This window comes from Triplophysa dalaica, chromosome 9 (assembly GCF_015846415.1).
Source record: "Triplophysa dalaica isolate WHDGS20190420 chromosome 9, ASM1584641v1, whole genome shotgun sequence".
NCBI lineage: Eukaryota > Metazoa > Chordata > Actinopteri > Cypriniformes > Nemacheilidae > Triplophysa > Triplophysa dalaica.
In genome coordinates, this window is record NC_079550.1 from 9,951,924 (window position 1) to 9,971,126 (window position 19,203).

The 19,203-nt window shown below is 40.0% G+C and overlaps 1 protein-coding gene across 10 annotated transcripts in view; it reads right to left on the reverse strand.

Annotated features, from left to right (window-relative positions):
- The window catches only part of synrg (synergin, gamma), a 42,175-nt gene extending 22,972 nt beyond the window's left edge, over positions 1-19,203 (reverse strand). For 5 of the 10 annotated variants that reach the window (XM_056756144.1, XM_056756143.1, XM_056756141.1 and 2 more), the window contains exons 1-15: positions 19,164-19,203; positions 14,699-14,739; positions 14,386-14,510; positions 13,841-13,968; positions 13,658-13,763; positions 13,062-13,173; positions 12,224-12,514; positions 9,483-9,758; positions 8,709-8,783; positions 8,432-8,628; positions 6,295-6,534; positions 6,047-6,195; positions 3,915-4,033; positions 3,586-3,648; positions 12-929 (exon numbers count right to left, since the gene is read on the reverse strand). In XM_056756144.1, the coding sequence (XP_056612122.1) occupies positions 12-929; positions 3,586-3,648; positions 3,915-4,033; positions 6,047-6,195; positions 6,295-6,534; positions 8,432-8,628; positions 8,709-8,783; positions 9,483-9,758; positions 12,224-12,514; positions 13,062-13,173; positions 13,658-13,763; positions 13,841-13,968; positions 14,386-14,510; positions 14,699-14,739; positions 19,164-19,198 (2,875 nt within the window). In that variant the 5' untranslated portion in view covers positions 19,199-19,203. The remainder of the gene's footprint in view (positions 1-11; positions 930-3,585; positions 3,649-3,914; positions 4,034-6,046; positions 6,196-6,294; positions 6,535-8,431; positions 8,629-8,708; positions 8,784-9,482; positions 9,759-12,223; positions 12,515-13,061; positions 13,174-13,657; positions 13,764-13,840; positions 13,969-14,385; positions 14,511-14,698; positions 14,740-19,163) is intronic. The other 5 variants (XM_056756142.1, XM_056756140.1, XM_056756149.1 and 2 more) reach the window with 3 other exon arrangements.

Sequence of the window (19,203 nt, forward strand, 5' to 3'; positions counted from 1 at the left end):
TAATTCCTCACCTGCGGCAGGGGGTTGATGGGACGACAAACCGGGGAGATCTAGAGAGCTATCGGACATCACATGCTTCAGGTCTCCTCCCATGTCAGACAATTTCATGTCCAGCTGAACCGAGAGCGCATCTTCTGAGTCGTCCTTTCCCACGCTGCTGCCACCGATGGATGGGAGGTCTAGAGACTTAACAGAGGCAGAGTCTTCTTTGGCCAGCTTGAATGCGGCCACTTTGTCTACTAGACTTTTGTCGGACGCCCCCAGTGCCGTGCAGAACTTGGAGGTCTGGAAGTCTGCAAAGTCATCGGTGTCGCTCTTGAGCGACGAGAAAGATCCCCCGCCGCTTTCTTTGATATCGTCGTAGGCCAGGCCATCCGCGGTGGAAAGTTGTTTGAAGACGTCGTACTTATCGCCACCGATTTGCTGACTCTGCTGAGACGCCTCCCCCTGGCCTTCCGCAGAAACGGCAGCGCTTTTCTGATCTCTCGAACTCCCGAATGCCATGAAGTCAGCAAAATCGTCTTGCACCGCTGCCTCCACTCCTCTTCCAGTGGTGGGGGTGCCCTGTGATGCTTCGGAGGGGCCGAAAAGAGCAAAATCGCCAAACTCCTCCCCTCCAGTGCTGGGAGGTTTGGGGACAGTAACCGGGGGCACAGAAGGGAACAAATTGAGTTTGGCGTCGGCAGTGGGAGCGGGAGGAGCAATTGTGGTGAACAGGTCCAGGTCTGCCATATTAAGAAGATTTCTAGGTTGAGCCAAAGAGGTTGGCTGTGACAACGGTAGAGATTGAGAGGAAACGAAAGGAGTAGGAAAAGTTGGCTGGAACTTGGCCTGGTCTGGTGGTTCTAGTGGAGAAATGGTGTCGGCTGTTTTGAAGTCTGTGAAGCCATCATCGGCACTGACAGACTTGAAATCAGCAAATCCCTCGCCTGTGGAAAACGAAAAACATGAATTGAAGGGTGTGGCTAAATGCATTTCATGCTGAAACAACTGAGAATGGAGAAAAAGCACGGCACAAAAAACAACTCATCCTCTTAGAAGAGAGCAATGGATTAGCAATGATATACATAAGCTGCATTAAAGATAGAAATCACAAACTCAACACAACTAGAGAAAACTAAGAACACACACTCAGAACCAGGGTATTAAGGGATAGTTCACCCCAAAATAAACATTCTGTCATCATTCACCCTCATGTCATTTAAAACGGTTAAATGACTCTTTATTCTGTAGAACACAAAAGAAGATATTTTGAAGAATGTTGGTAATAAATCAACTTTGGACCCCATTTACTCCAATTGTATCTACACAAAACCAGACAAGTAAGACAAACAGTTTTGGAATGCCATGAGGGCGAGCAAATAATGACAGAATTCACACTTTTTGGGCCCCTTTATGGGCAATGACTGGAAACCTTTACACCTGATAGAGTCTATATAGCATTTAGACCTGAGACTTTACACCTGAGAGTGATGTAATTACTAGGAATGCAGACTTATGCATAAAACACCATAAACACACTCAACCCTAAATGAGGAACATTTGTCAACGAAACAAACCCTGTCTCAATCAGCTCCCTTGTTAAGTAGTCAGGGAACTGACCAGGGAGTCTCATTCGCAAAATCCTTTCAGTGCACTGAAACGTTCATTCCCAAAAAATTCCCACAATGCACTGCAAAAACCAGGGAGCAATGATGCTCCCTCTATTCCTTTACCGGAAATCATGTGACAAGCTTGAAAACGTTTAAAGGTCTGATGAAATGTGCTTGTTTATTGTTTTTTACTGTTGTATGAGGTCTACTTATGACGTTCGCGTGGTTTTCAAATACAAAAACATAAAAATCAATAAGTAATAGGCTATTTTCTAATCTGGTTTTGAGGCCACTTCAGCAAACGGTGGGTTTTAATGGGCGTGCCACATTGAAGACACTTGGAAGTAAACGCCCACTGCTTTGATTGGACAGCAATTTGCGTAGTTGGAGGCTTCTGTGAATTTGGCTTTAGACGTAATGTAAGGTCACACATTAGCACCATTCACAGTTTTTGCACGGCATTAGTATTATCTGGAGACCCCCTGTGATTTATAAATGACCTCCTCACATCAGTATTTCATGTGACGCATTCCCCAAGGGATGACTTTACTAAAAACTTATTTCCCGGATGTGATGGCAATACTTTAATAGAAATCGCAGTAGCCAACTTAATTAACTTCATGAGACGCGATAGAACTTTCGACAAGACAAATGTTTATTTTACGTTAAGCATAAACAAACATTGCTAGACAGGCAGGCAACACAATCTCCTTAACAGTTACATTTAACAATCGACCAAATTTGTGCACTGATATGTAACAGAATAATGAATGTGTTCCTCATATGTACTTCAAACAGTATTTAAATAATAAATTCAGAGGGATGTCGGGTTTTGATTAATACCAGATTTGAAGTATCACAATGCCACTAAGTAGTCACGTCACAGGAAATTAAGTTAACGGTGTCCCAATGAGAAGGGAACCAGTGTCCTTACCAGTGTCCTGACCCGTGGAAAAGATATACTGATTCACAAGCAAGGGAGCTGATTGAGACACAGGGAAAGTTATTTTAAAACAATCTTCGGATATATTTTAAAACGTAGTTTACTTGTTGAAAGCAAAATGACGATGCAATTTTAGTCATGTGACCACTGTCTGGGATTTTACGTTTTATTTGTGAACAATTTTACTCGTTCACAGTACATGAATGTACATGTTTAAACATTTCAGTGTGGATAAGCATCTTTTGGAAAACACTTGTAAATGCATAGTTTTTTAACAGCAAAAACACTTTTAACTGTAACAGAATTAGTGTAGCCTCAGGGGTCATTTACAAGAGATCGTTTTCAATTGTAAACACAAAAAATTGATGTGTTTTGGCCGTTCGTTTAGATGGAAACTACGTTTTGGGTTACAGAAAATGCAAACTTTTCAAGACAGGTCTCAAAGTGCAACTTTTTGAAAACGGCGCCTTTTTTGTTTCCATGTTAACTGCAAGACGGAACTTTCCGATGATGAAGACGTCACGCGCATGCGTGTTACGCGCACGGTCACACGACTAGCCAAAACAATATGGGGGCTTCCCGTAATGTGAGCTCTCGCTGCTCGACTATGTATTAACATTTCCCCAGCAAAATGTGAATTTGCTGCACCAATAAGACCTGCGGAGACACACTATTTTCAAACATAACGCTTTAAAAGTGTTGCTTAACCTGTGGGAGTTTATGAAGAGAAATCACTGCAACCATTAACTTACTGGCATTATGACAGCTGTTCCCACTGGATTCTGCTCTAGTGAGACAGGGACATTTACACACGCCCACATCAGTGTATCAAATACTGATCAATCAGGAATCAACAATGTTATTCTTTACAACACTTATCGTCAACATTCAGGATGTTCAATATCTACACTGAACACAATAAACACACACTGTAGTATGGTGAAGCTGCATTAAGTCTAATTGAAGAAGCAGTTTCTATGACCTGAAGATCTGTCGTTTTGCTCAGTCGTGAAAATGTTTTTGCTGTGTAAGTTGTGTGAATCTGCTTACCAACAGTTTTTCTGTCTGAAGGTGGCTCAAGCTCGCGGAAAACACTGTATTTGTCCCCAGAATCTGGATCAAAAGAACAAACAGAGTTTACATCAAATCTCAAACAGCACAAGTGTATTTTGTAACTGGACGGTGTTAATAAGCGTAAGAGCTGGAGATTAATATGAGCATGGATTTATGCAAAACACATCTGCGAGGCCATAATTCTTTGTCTTATCTTCAAAGCGTTTGTTCAATGTTAAACCTATGACGGGAGGCTTTGGAGATATCCGCCATCCTCAAATGGCTTAATGACGTGAGTTGTGTCAACTGAAGGGTGTGTGTTATACCGGAGACGGATGCTGTGGCTTCTGCAGGCTTCTCCACTGACAGCTGCTTAAACGCTGCATATTTATCAGAGGAGGAGGTGGATGAAGATCCAGATACTGGAGTCAGCATGGCAGGAACACTGTGATCCAAACAAACAAGAAAACCCAACAAAATCAAAACAGATCAAAGTATTTGTGTTTACAAGCCAAAACATTAAAGTTTGTTGTAATGTTTCTCTTTGTTCTTTGATGCTCTCAGACTGACACCGGGATTGGGACAAAACATTTTATATAACAAAATATAAATAATGGGTTCTAATGCGTTCTCATGCTCCGTAGCTGGCCAATCACATTGCACTGGGTAAATGGCCAATCACAATGCGCTGGGTAGCTGGCCAATCAGAGCACACATCACTTTCACAGCGATAAGCTTCGATAAAAACGAGGTGTTTCAGAAAGGTGGGGCACAGAGGAGAAACAGTAATGCAAGGTATGTAAAAACAAAAGTGTTTTTTTAACCGTAAACCACGCAAACACACTGTATTAAACCAAATACACACAATAATGTTTGTTTCAGCACTCCAATATGACCCATTTAACAAAAAGAAGATATTTTGAGGAATTTAGGAAAGGGAAAAGTTCTAGGACCCTTTTTTTACTATGGTAGTCAATTACTCTAATATTAAGTATACTATAGTGTTTACTACAGGTTATCAATTTACCTAGTGAATCATTTTTTCGTTTGATTTAAACTAACCAGTTTTATTTTGGCATTTGTCTCAACAACGCTTCAGTGTGTGTTTGACGGCAGCTTATCGCTGATTTAACTTTAATTGAGAGCAGCTCTGGAGATTAAGTTTATGTGTTCATGTCCGTATACAGTGATATGGATAAGCAGTGCGGCATCAGTTAACCTCACATACAAGCAAAACGACAAACACACTTCACATTACAAGCAGTTCCATCTAATGCAAAACTGTAAAGCATGCGTGCAAAACTAGGAAATTCATTCTTTTTACAGACCAATTTTGTTCATAGCATATGCAATGTACATATCGCACTGTACAGCCCTGGTAAATATTTGACAGAACTATTAACCTAATGCTTTTTTTGGAGTATGAAAAATCCTAAATAGTAGTATATCCTAAATCATAAAATTAAATCATAAACCTTAATGCCAAAAAACCTAAATAAAATTATATTGTTTAAAGTCCCGTTAAGCTTACTTGGTAAAATTAAGTAAAATAAAAAAATAGAATGTAACATATACAGCGAAATTAAAAATAGATAAATAGAGAATAAAACATCAAAAAAGTAAACTAAACTAAAAAAAAAAAATATATATATATATATAGATAGGCAAAATAATTAAATTGATTAGATAAACAGCAGAACCATATGACAAAATTGCTGACAATATACACAAATTTGACATGGATATAAATATTCATATCAAAATGGCAATAAAACTAAAATAACTGCTGCTCTTCAATCTCCAGAAAAGTGTGCTTTCATGCGAACTAAAATATGCAAAACACATACTGGAAGGGTTTTGCCTGAATTTTATACATAAAAGTCTGTTTTGTGAGATAGTGCACCCCCCCCTCAGTCTTGGATCACTTCCCTCAAAACAGCCATATTCCAGCAAAGAACATCTCTGCTCACCTCCTGTATTAATCTCAGCACTTTTCCCTGCTTTAATTAGAGAATGATCTGGCACCCTCGAGAACCAAAACATTCCTCTAAAACAAAGGAGTCTTTGTGCTCAGTGAAGCTGATCGACTGTTGAAGGGCCGTGGCACTCAGACAACATACTTCTCTCCCTTATTCCCCCTCTCACTCCCTGCTTTCCGTAATTGCCTTCGTCGTCTTTCTCCCTGCGAGCATAAAATCTCTCCGTGCAGATGTGAATGGAAATAAAATGGGACGAGCTTCTCATCTGTCCACTGAAATGGGTTTGTAATTGTTGCATCGGGCGGATTATTACAGCTATTAAAGCAGAAAACGATTCTCTGCTCCAGATAAGCGAAGCGAGTCGGGAGGAATTAACAAAGCATAAACACAATGTCATAAACAACTAAAGAGAGATGACAAGATAATTCTTTAAGACGCATAAAAATGTGCTTTTCAATGTTTGAAGGTGGTGCTTGTACCCGCTCTGGGATGATGATGATGATAAAGTCACGCTCGGAAACACTCCCCCCGTTTCTCCTTGGAAATCTGCAAATGAGTCATCTCCAGTTCCCGCTTTGGGTGCTTCTTGGAAATCCTGAAAATCATCGTCATCTGTCTTGGCAGCCTGCTATAAACCAGTGACAAGTTAATATGTGCTTGAAATAACACACATAGTTTTTTTTAAGGTAACGAATCATTTTTCTGTAATAGGATGTTTAAGGTTTACCTGAATTGGAGGGAAGTTGGGGATGAAGCTGGTGGGTGCTTGCCCCGGAGGGTTCGGGGTCATGCCCATGACAGGTGGTGCAGGGGTGGGCATGGGCATGGATACGGGTGGCTGGGTCATGATGGACTGCTGATGCTGAGGCAGGTGAGCAGGAATGGCCATAGCCATGGCAGGTAGATTGGGCACAGGCGGAGAGGGAAACTGACTCAGGATGTCCAGACTCATAACTGTAAGGCCACTCTAAGAAATACAACCGTAATATGTATGTTAAAGCTGCAATTTTGAGATTTTAGCATCATTTAGTGGTAACGTTGTGAATTTCAACCAACGCTTCACTCCACCACTCACCCTTTCCTTTCAGAGCACTACGATGTTCCTTTTAGTGTATACCTTTAGTATACTTTTTCCATCTCTGATTTAATAATTATAAGTAAAAGATCAAATTAAACTTTGATCCGATTAATTGAAAAACAAATCGTCTAACTACTCGACTATCAAAATAATCGTTAGTTGCAGAGAGCATCATGACAATGTGCAGATATGCTCTCCACATACAAAGAATTTAGTGAGCTATTAGACGAGCACATGTGCGAGCCTCAGGTGCGATCTCTAAATTTACGATGTGTCTTTCATCAGGGAGCCAAAATTAAAAAGCAGAGCTGTCAGAAAAAAGACCTCCTTCCCCATCTGACTGTCTGTTCTGCCTCTGCTGAAATACAGCCTGATTTGTTTGCCTAAAATATTCATTAAAGTAAACTTCCATTTTCAGTGCCATTGCGGGCAACCTCAAGAGCTTATTTTTTCTTTACTCCTCTGCAGAACTGAAGAACTGGAGGACAGACTTTTCACTGAGCTTTTACATTTGCATGAGAAAAGTATTATTATTGCAAAGGTCTCATGAGTTGCTGACAAATCAACGTGCTTGAGGGAAAACAGATACCAAAGAGCTAAAGATCCCTCCTCCCCCTGGCCATCAGTCATTCACCTCAGCATTTTTTTATAACTGTCTAATGTACAGCACTATGTGCACAGACTGGTACATTTCTAAATGCAAGCAAAAACAACCGCAGGCCAATCAGCAGTATTGTGCACAGTGCACAGGATGGAGAATTAGTCATTTAGCAAACGCTTTTATCCAAAGCGACTTACAAGTTGGATAAACAATGGAAGCAATTGGGTCAAACATTAAGACAACAAAAAGCATAAGACCAATAAAAAACATGTCTCACAAAGCCTACTACAGTGTACAGAGCCAAGTTTAGTTTATCTAAGCTTAAATAACCATGCATTTTTTTGAGATATTGTAGAAAAGATATAGAAATCATAAATGATCAGTATCAATGACATCATAGATAGGTGCATTCCAGGACCTGGCGTTCGCTGGGCATGGTGTCAATAACAGATGTAATCTCAGTAACAAGGGCTTTTTCGGTTCTGACACTTACAGGATGTTCACTTGAATACGATTGCCTCTAATTTATTAAAAAAGCACGGGTTAAAATTAATCGCTCCTTTAAAGGTGCCGTGTCATTTTCTGAAGGATCAACTGACAGAAATCCAATATAATATACATAACTATGTCTTCAGAGGTGTATAAAGACCTTAAATAATGAAGCGTTATGCTTTTAATACCCTAGAATGAGTTATTTCTATCTACATACACCGCAGGTCCCCTTACAGTGAAATCTCCATCTTGTTTCTACAGGTGCTCTGAATGGACAAACAGCTCCACAGAACGAATTTCATAAATAAGTTATCTTCTTCGGGAGTGGTGCAGTGAGCTGTTGGTTGCAATTCGCAACCTCACCACTTAATGCCACTTAAAATCACACAATGGTCCTTTAAGGTACACAAATTTACTTAGTTGCACTAGTTGCTCATTGACGTGCATATTGATTGTATTTGAGTATGTATAAAGCATGTATAAATGCCTTTTTCTGGAGCCCTTAATCATTCCAAATACCTAAACCTACAAACTACATTATAAGTAGTAATCAGGAATTTATTAAGGCAAAAGTCATAATTAATAGTTAGTTGCTAGTGACAAATAGATCCTAATCTTCAGTGAGACCCCAAAATGTTTTAATAGTTTTAGTAAATTATATTTAATGTAAACTTGCTTTAAAGCAGTCATTACCTGGGCGACTCCGATCAAGGCCAATACACTATACAGCTCTTCCTTTGTAAGCTTTCCAGGTGTCGTACGGTTAGCCATGGCCCAAATCTGCCCGAGGGCCTCTCTTGGCAGACCCGATGAGATCAGAACGTGGTAGAGTTTAGCTGTGTCGATGCCTGCTGGCGTCATGGTGTACTCAAAGACCTTCTTGAACAATTCTGGAGAACAGAAACATTTTGACATTTATAATCCTAACTTTGCAAAAGAACGAAACGAAAACCAATGAATCGACACATACCTGGGATAAGCGTGTCATTATACAACCAGCCTGGCACCATGGGCTGCATGTCTTGTTGGGGGTAGACGGCTACACCTGTTTATGATGAACATGGAGACGGTGAGATGCTGTTTATGCACATTTAAGCTAAGAGTGTTTGATCAAGCATATATCCCCATGTGTCTACTGCACAGAAAGACGTCCCCCACATCTCCTGTCGGCAAAACCCAGCGCAAATGTACTGCTGACACCAAGCTCAGATGCTCGAAAGATGCTTGCTTCTGTGTTCAGCTCAGCTCCATTTAGACCAGAGCGATTGGGTTTACGAGACAAACAGATGGACACACGGAGAGGAAGGTTTAGCATTCACTATGATCCTCTGTATGTGGACAACTGCACAGAAACTCAGAGTTGTGAAGTAAATCAAGCAGCTTAAAAATGGGATTAAAGCATTTTAACCTAAAACCAAGTGGTGTATCATGCAAAAGGTCAACCAAGAAAGACACCTAGAGGATGAATATAAGTGATTAAAAAACTTTTCTTATAATCAGCACAGAGATGGTAAAAGAAGCAGGAGTGCAGAGATGAAATGATCGTGATATGAAAGTCATTGCATAGTCATTTGGCACCCTGTGTTAAGAAAAGCATACACTTGTATTTTAATTTTCCTCTTGTCTGTAATCTTTTACGTTTGGTTAATAAAGTAGCAAAAAGAGACGGAAGAGAAGTTTCAAGCTGCAAGGTGTGTTAATTTTGCCAAGATCTGCGAAGAGGAGAGGCGGCGTGGCTTCTCACCGCTGGAGCTAGTGTGTTGTACCGGCAGGGGTTCTGCAGCAGGGGGCGCTTGAACCGGAGGTCGAGGCTCAGATGCCGCCTCCATGATGAAGGCTGACCCGAAGTCGTCTCTAGTTTGAGCCCAGTTTCGGGCATTGGAGCTGCTATGAAACTGGGCCATTACGTGACATTTGGGGCCCATTTCGGATAGAGGCTGTCTTGCCTTAAAACTAACATGGGCCATCTTATCAGCTGTCAAGTCACACGAAGAGAACATCTTCTCCTCCAGAGACGGGCCTGAATCAGTTAGGGACAAAGGTTATGTTTTATCTACCTGCTACATTCCTAAATGTACCCATGAGCTTCTAAAACAACCATGTGTAGAATAATGCATCAAATGGATGTTGTTTATAATGGGATAGTTCATCCAAAAATGAGAATTCTGGCATCATTGAACCACCCTCGAACCCTCGAATGTTGGTAACCAAACTACACTAGCCTCCATTAACTTCCATTCTCAAAATATCAGACGCGATTGCTTATTGCATTGCCAAAGACATGACCCCTTTTAACACTGTTTGCAGTCCAGGGTTTAAAAAGCTAATAAACACATTGGATAAGAGATATGTCATTCCCTCCCGCGACCACTTCTCTCAATTTGCATTACCTGCACTTTATTCAAAATGCCGGGAAGACGTTGAAATAGATCTTAAAAAAGTGGTACTCGATAACTACTGATTTATGGTCCAGTAGAACAACGCAAACATATTTGAGCCTATACAGTATCAGAAATAAAGGATTTCAGGAACACAGCTTTGTTCGTGGATGTTAATTTAAAAAAAGAGTAGGGCATCCGGTTGTTAAATGAAAAGCAAGAATAAAACAAAAAAATACAATTAAAATGTTAAGGCTAATAATCGAAATAAATAATCGCAATTATGATTTTTGTCACAATTTTGTCACATGCAGCTCTACAACATATACCGCAGGTCCCCTTACATGGAATTCACCATATTGTCCATTAACTTCCCGTGTATAGACACAAAACCACAGAGACTATTCTCAAAATATCTAGACCCTGGAAAATACACGAAAAATGAGTTCAGTAATTTGTCCCAGGATCATTAGATATTGTTCATTCACACTGCCTGTGATTTTCTGGAATCTGTGCGTGCGTACACACACATCATGTAAAGACACGTGACACAATCTTGACATGGCGTATATGTGCGCGTCAGAAAAGAAAGGAAGTGTTTACATTGTGTTGAACAACATGGCAGCTGATCGGACGTTAGATGTTGATATGCAAACTTTGTATATCGAAGTGCTTTCTGGTTTTTAAACCCCCCGATCAAACAGTCGCATGATTGTAATGAGCTGCTTTCTAATTGCAGCGCAATTTGCAGTGTTGAGCATTGAAGACAATCGTGCGGCAACTGATGGAAAGCGAACATTTGACTCTATGCTCTTATCACAACTTAAATAACGATTTAGGCTCATCGTGGTGCTACCGGTCTCTTTCCTGCATTACACTTCAGCTTTGATGGTAGCTTAGCTATAAGCGTGTTGCAGAGTTTCGGGAGAGACAACCAACAGTGATCCAATATTGATATAGGGGTGGGTTTACCAAACAGGACCCGTGGAGGACTCTGAACTAAATGATTCAGCTTGTGTGCTAGCAGTACAATATATAGATGTCCCTCAGAGATCTTCAATCTTCCTTCTCTATCTCCTTGGTGTACAAAGGCAACAGATCTCCTCAAGCAATTGTCTGGATTCGGAAACGAATGGATTTTTTTTGGAAACGATCAGCAAAGCGTGCGCTGGTGTGCCGAAATAACTTTAGGATCAAGTTGGAATTGTGACGCATGTTCACGCTGTCCATTAATAAGAGCGTTTGGGACACCATCTGCAAGCTGACAAAACTGAAGGGAGGTGGAGGGTGACAGCTGAGCTAGAATCACATTTTCACAGATGGTGACCATCATGGCTGAATCAGAAGCCTCTGTAGACTGTTGACTCGATGTCAAAAGCACAGGAAGCTTACAGGCGGCGTTTGCTCCGGATTACAAGGTCACGTTTGTTCTCACTTATCTAATTGGAAGTTCTTTGAGTGCATACAGGCCTAGAGATATGTAACCTGGATGCTGCTAACTTTTACTTTGGCACTCAGTTACGGAAATCGATAGTGAGCCAATCACTGGAGCTAAAAATGTCAAGTGACTGATCACAAACACAACTCAAAGTAAAAAAAGTATAAAACATCTACAATACCGGTCAGAGGTTAAGAATAATATTAAACCCATCAAAACCATGAAATAACACAAATGTAGCTGTGGGAATTATGCTGTGACTAAAAGCATCCAAAATAAAAGAACTCTTCTATATTTTAGCATTTTAAAGTGTCCACGCTATGACTAGAATCGTACACAATTGTTCCAGCTTCTTGAAGTCTCAACCTGGTAAGCTTTTTATACAGTAATGAACGAATTTCCATCTATGCTAGACCCTTTTTGACTGCTCTTTAATTATTATTTGGTCAAAAAAAATGTTTTAATAAAAATTTATTTTAATATGTTTGCACAATTACATCTGTATCTACTAAAGTGATTTCAAAGGTTAAAAAACACGCATTCAGATTAATGTTTTTTTAAGATCATGAGAAGTGATCCTAAACGTTTGACTGGTAGTGTACATAATACAACAGAATGTATGCGACACCTGGTTACAAGTGACGGTAAAAAGACAGACGGATGAGTTACCTTGAAACGTAGGTTGGGAGCTGGAGATGACAGAGTGCTGGATGACAGGAGGGGCGGAGAGAGATGAATGGTGTGAGGGGGGGACGGGAGATGAGGGGGGGTGTGGACTGGACCCCGCCTCTAACGGCTGGCTAGCTCTCAGTGAAGGTGAGGATGGAGGGAGGGACGAAGAGGAGAATGAGGGGGAAGAGGAGGAATCTGCTGGGCCCTGAACAAAGTCACTAAAGTCGTCGTCGTCGTCAGGGAAAGCAGGGGAATGAGAGGCAAGAGAGGAATGAGATGGCGATGAGTCTGCAAAAACCAAATAAGAAAGTGAAACACAACACGCATCGTGAGTTATGAGCACACAGACGGTTTGAGAAATAAGAGTATTGATAAATGATAACAAGTGGTAGTGAACTTCATCTGGATAGGGGCTGTTTTTCAGAATGTGACCTTTTAAAGACAATGGAAATTGTAAGATTTGTAAACAGATACTAAAGAACAAGACAACAAAAAAACAGACACAACAAAACAGTTGTCCTCTAGAAACACAGGAGGTGATATTAATGTGAAGCTAACATCTGCTAAGGTAAAAAGTGAGAGTGTGAAGGTGTGAAAAATAATGTGGAGGATGATGAAAAACCAAAACACATCTGGAGAGCCCCCTTGTGGTTGATGATGGAAAGAACTGCTTCTTAGTTGAAAGTGTGATGTGCTTACACGGCTCATTCACTTTGGCCTTTTCAGCTCTGTCTGCACCAATGATGAGACCCTTGATGTCACGAACAGGGTCATAAAAACCACATGGCTGGAAAACTAATAGGCAGCTGGGATGTGTCACTGAATGCACCACTACCTGGTATCTTAGACTGTGAAGATGGTGTCGGATGCATCTTGGCGTCTCTGCTGAAGCCGTCCAGGTTTCCTTTGATGGCCTCGAGGGCATCGTCACGACTCTTCTCCCCAGTCTGTACAAATTTCAGAGTGTAAGCACGTTTAACCCTCTAGTACTCTTTGGTCACTTTTAACCACAATTTTACGTTTTGAATTTTGCTTTTATTCTTTTAGCGAAATGGCATGAAACTTGGTGAAATTGTGACACTGGCTATGTAACAAAAAAACGTCAACATGAATAGCAAAGGCTCACTGTTGCTAAAAAACACTTCAGAAAATGAATAATATTATATTATATTATGATTATGATACATTATATTTAAATGGGGGGAAAATTCATAATTATTGCATAAATATTTCATAAAAGCATAAAATTCAAAATGATTGAACAAAAATATAATACACTGATTTCGTTGATAAAAACAAGGTGTTTTAGGTATATGTGGCTCCTTAACAAGCAGGACAAGGGAGTTAAACATTTTTTTGAAGCAGATTTCTTTAAACAATATAAAATGTACATGTTCTGTTATGATTTCACTTCGTCTTTTAAGGCCTCACTTTTGGTTTGACGCTGCTCAGAAGACGTAATTTCTGCTTTTGTTCCTCAAACTGTCTTCTCTTCCTGTCCTCCTCCAGCATCTTCTGCTGCTGCTCCATACGCTTACTACAAACACACACTGATCAGAGAACAGCTCTGCTGCACAGACAATTTTTAGGAAGTTTGAATATGTAAATCCTTACTGATGTTCCTCTGCCATCTGTTTCTGCAGGTCAGCGGGGAACTGTGGCCCTGGGCCCCTCATTCCCATGAACTGAGGTTGACCCATGAACTGCATCCCAGGAGTCTGCATGCCCATAGCCATTCCACCCTATACACACAAGAGAAAAACAAAATAATCTGACATTAGAGCATTGAGCGTTACATTTGAGGGTATAAACCCTAGAGAGGAAAGAAACATTAAGGGAAAATACTAGACATTATAGATTTTATCTTACTCCAGCATAATAATTCTATTTAAGTTAGACCTCTCTGTGCCTAAGGAAGTGTCATAAAAAGTCCAAGGATGATGATGTAACTATTAAAAGCTATCGTGCAACTGCAGAGATCAGACTGGGGAAATTGTGCAGTGTTCATTTACCTTCAAAATATTTACTACATTTCAAAAGTGTATTGAGTGTATTGACATACGTATTGATAAAAAAAAATGAGACCTTGCATTTTGCACAAGGAACTTTGTATTTGGGATATATTACACACTAGATGTTAAGATACCTCAGAAACTGACCTGTATAGGCATGGCTGAAGGCATCTGTGCTCCAAAGTTCATTCCCATAATGCCCTGCATGTTGGGCTGCATGACCTGTACAATAGGGAAGCCCTGTTGTTGCTGCTGTTGCACGGGCATCATTCCTGCCATAGATGAAGGTATCAAACGGAGAATTACTGTTACTTTTTCATCATAACCATCGTGCCTTGTCAAGCCGACACAGTGTTTTTATCACACGAATATTATAAAAGATGGAAAAACAATTGGAGAAACATATCCAATCTATAATTTAAAAAGAGAGGCCAAATGCAACTAAATGTCAGCTGCGTACCTTGCGGTGGCCCAATGCCCCCTCCAACAGGGTACATAAAACTGCAACAAAAAACAAACAAACATTAAGATTTTATATTTTTGTCATTCAGTGAGCTTCACATTCCAAAGCCCTGAAGCATACTTTAATGTCACCCAATAGGGTGTCTGCCCTCTGCATTCAAGAGATGAAGAAAAACAATCGACAAGCATGCCATTCAATCTTACAGAGATAACATTTCGAGTCTATTGACATTCTATTCAAAACAGTTCCTTAAGTAATTTTGTCACAACGGAAATCAGAATCATTGCAATTCCAGTCATACAGCTGATGTTGTTTCCAACAAGAAATGAATAAGAATTGAACAGAGAGGAAATAAGGTATATGGAAGGATTATATTGTGCAGTGAGATCTTGTAATTTGTTCTGCATTATAAGTAAATGTGTGAACAGCCCTACTAAAAACAGCAAAACTGTTACCAGGCTTATAAGAATTAGTGGGGTTTACCTTTACAGCATCACTATTACAGTTGTTTGTGAACACACTTGGCAAATCTACATTTCATTCCTAAATCTCTCCGACCGATTTTAAGGGCTTTACATCATACAAACTATGGCTTTATCACTGACGCATTCATCCAGAGTTTGCCTTATTTAATTTGCCTGTTTGAAATGTGGGCTAACACTGCACTGGTGCTCTGGAAATCTGTGTCTGTCACAGAGCGAATCTGTTTGTCTGTGATGCATCTGTTCACCCGCAGGCCTACAGCTTCACTGAGATACAACAGAGGGAAGAGGAAAAAAACAAAAACACTGGATTAAACCAGATTAACATTCAGAGAAATCTGCTGTGACAACTGGGCAGAGAGACCATACAATCCAGCCTGACCAGCAATCATTCACGAAAACAGAAAATCTGCCTTTTAATGTCTGTCTGACCATTTATTCAATGCAGGACAATGTCTTTGTACATCTGAACTGGTATAAACATTTGTGTGTAACTGTGTCCACCGAGGCGCATTTACGAGCCTGAATACGGCAGGAGCTCGGCTGAAAACGCCCGCTGCATGTGCAGCGTTCTGCCCAAAGTTGAGCACTTTTCAACTCCGGGTGCCCGGTCGAATGGCGCCGCTGATCGCAGGGAAAACGCATACCACCAGCCTTGAGCGAAAAAAAAATGTGAACTGATGGCTTTTTTAAAAAGCTTTACCGTTGAAAACAATTGAAAAATCACGCCGGCCGCAGGCGTAAATCCCTCGGTGGACGCAGCCCCTTACTAATGTAACCCAAGTTTTATGAGTCTTTTTCTCTGCTCAGGTTAACACATATTCCGACAAATTAAACTGTGTTAATTAATCATATTTTTAAAAGAAATCTAAATAATAAATACATTTTAAAGTCCTGAATAATGGAAAACCTTGCCACTGTAAAACACTTTTAAAATATGCATAAAATAAGACACTCAAGGACACACTTTATTATGAATAACTATGAGGGTTGTGCACTCTGACTGGTATAAAAACAAAAGTACAAAGTACCTATATTTCACAGCATACAGTTAGCATAAGGATCAAGAAATGCTGTAATTTATACTTTTATTCTTCTCACACTCTTCTATCAAACCATGTAATCTCAACTCTCAGGACATACATTTTATTGAACCATCCGTTTATATTATTATAAACTAGAGATGCACTAATACTTACATCGGTTGATGCTGACATTTTCTATATGCAGAGCACAAATTCATTGCTTTTTCCTGTCCTTTTTGATTGACAGGACATATCAGCACTGATCATCTGCTGTTATTAAATTATCGGCCAATAGCTGATAGTAAGGTTGGGTCGATGGCCTGACAGACATTACATTGTTGACCCGACAGCTTGATTCCAACAAAAGTTTCGCTTTTGTTGATATGAAAATCGTGTTGTAAACAAACAAGAACAGGACTAGGGGGCATGTAAACTCACGCTGGCCTGACTTTATAACTGTGGAGCTAGCGCTTTATGAAGAGGATGTGCAGTCTGCGCGTTTACAATGTGTTTTCTTCTTAGATGAGAAATATACATGCCCCATGGATGCAAAAATTAAGAAACGTGATCATTAGGGACAACATACTTTATACAGTACAATTTCTGTAAGTTGACATGTGCAAACCAGAAGCAATAATATATAATATTTTCGGTCTGAAAAAGAGCAACGCCTGGTTGTTCCATCACAGCGAGGCACAAGATCGCTTGCAAGAAACTCTACTTATTCGGTTCCCCTTCGATGGAAGGAACTACCAGCCTCCATCCGAACTGCTGCGTACTTTTACAAGTTTCAAAAAACAGCTAAGACATACCTGTCAGCATTTATTTGACTTACCAATACAGTCTGTTTGTCAAAAAAATATATATATAAATAATATTGTTTATTCTCTCCTTTGCTTACTCATTTGGCTTTTAAACTAACGGTACCGTTTAGAGTTTTGAAATAATGTTTATATGCTCTCAGTCTCCTACTTGTAAGCCGCTTTGGATAAAAGGGCCTGCCAAATGAGTAAATGTAAATAATAATAGAAAAAAAATGAAAAAGGGATGGCTATATACAGTTATATTTTCATTTCCATCTGCCTCTTCGTGAGAAATAAGGATGTGAAAATTCTGAGAGTGGCTTTCTGAAAACATGCTTCAAAACATGCTTTAAATACTTTAAGAAAGCCCTAACATGGGTATTACCACAAAATATTGACATCTGAGCTATTCGTTTGTTAAAAAAAATATATTATCCTAGAAACAGCACACTAGAGTATATTCTAACTCTACAGCCATTTTTATGAATCTTTCTTCAAACAATAGAGCAGCAAAAAGCCCAAGATCTCAAAGCTGATGATCTCTGACCTTCCAGGACTTGCTATTGGTATTTGTGAACAGTTTCTAAACACCTTTGTGTTGGATGTCTATGTGGGTGGGCAGTGTTATTTATTCAGCAAGCGTCAAACAGAATAACAGATTGCATCTTTGAAATGACATTGATTGCCAGTTTTTAACGCTGTGAACTGATAAGCATCTTTAGAGTGTTGGCAGCAACAATACAATAACACCTGTTCCAATAAACTCCCTCTGCCCTCCACTGCAGCTCCTTCATAGATTCAGACATATGGAAGATGCCCATCACCGTTCAATCTTATCATTTGCTGAAATTCTTACAGAAGTGCCCAGTTCATGGAGAGGTTAATAAAGTCATCACACAAAATGTACTCTTGTGTGTATCTCAAAACCGAACAACACGGTGTAAGAACTCTGTGGTTATTCGGTTTCACGGCAGGTATCAGCATTACCTGGTGTCGCTGATTGAAACCAGACATTCATAATTCAAACAGTTAAGCAGAGACTAAAGCACTTAAGATAAATAAAACATGAAGATCGAATTTTCATCCGATCTGAAGCTTGTGTAAAGTAGCCTACTTTACAAAAAATGCAGCATGTTAAAACGCAACTCTGTCCCAATGTTAAAGTATTTAAGCTCAGTAACATCCAGGATTGTGATAATATGTCGATCCAGTTAATATCAACAGGTTCAGTAATACATGCCAATATTCAATGCTAGATACATACAGTAAACATTTTGTTGAACCAGAGTCTGAATAATGCATAATTCTGTCCGTATTCATAAATTGTGCATGCAAAAACGCCTTGGATGACTGTAAATTGTGTATCACTGAGGTTTGACACCCACTTATGTAGATTTACAATTGAAGGGCCAGTGACAGGAGCTGTCAGGCCACCTGACCCTTGTCATGTATGTCTTATACATATAGAAACAGACAATGCTCCTAAACACCCTGATATCAGCCTAAAAACACTTTTGAAACGTTGAACACAACTACAAAACAATGAATCCTCTAACTGCTTCACATCTCAACACAATGCAAGCATTTAAATATACTAAATAGGCTGTGTGACGTTAGATGATCCGCAGACAATGGCCGTGCGTCTCAAACCTAGTGAGCTACCTACATAGGCAGCTTTGGGTGCTTCAAATCGAGTTTAGGGTTTCAAATGAAACTTATTCGACATTTGAACACTGTTATGATGTCTATAAAGCTGTCTATTAAGTCAGCTCGCTGGAGTTTGAAACAGTCACTGAATGTTTCTTTTCGTCTGTCAGGTCGGCTCATCTGAGCATCAATATTTGAACAATCATGTTGCTTTACATCCACACGCATGGCGACGTGCAGATATAACGTGATATAAATGTGTCAGACGATGAATCTATAGTCTAACATCATCTCTATAGGTGAAAGTGTGACAAACGTCACATCACCATCAGCTGATCAGCATCAGCCATTGCCACTGCAGACGTTACGCGCAATAAAGTTCAAACCTGCGGGATAAACGGCTGAATTCTCAAACGGGCTCGTGAATTAAAGTTTACCGACTTCGGCAGCAAAAAATATTTGAGAAAAAAGAGACGACAAAGCATTTAAGTGAGATATTCTGTACCTGCCACCTCCCCCCGATCCGGGCCGTAGCGCCATCTTAA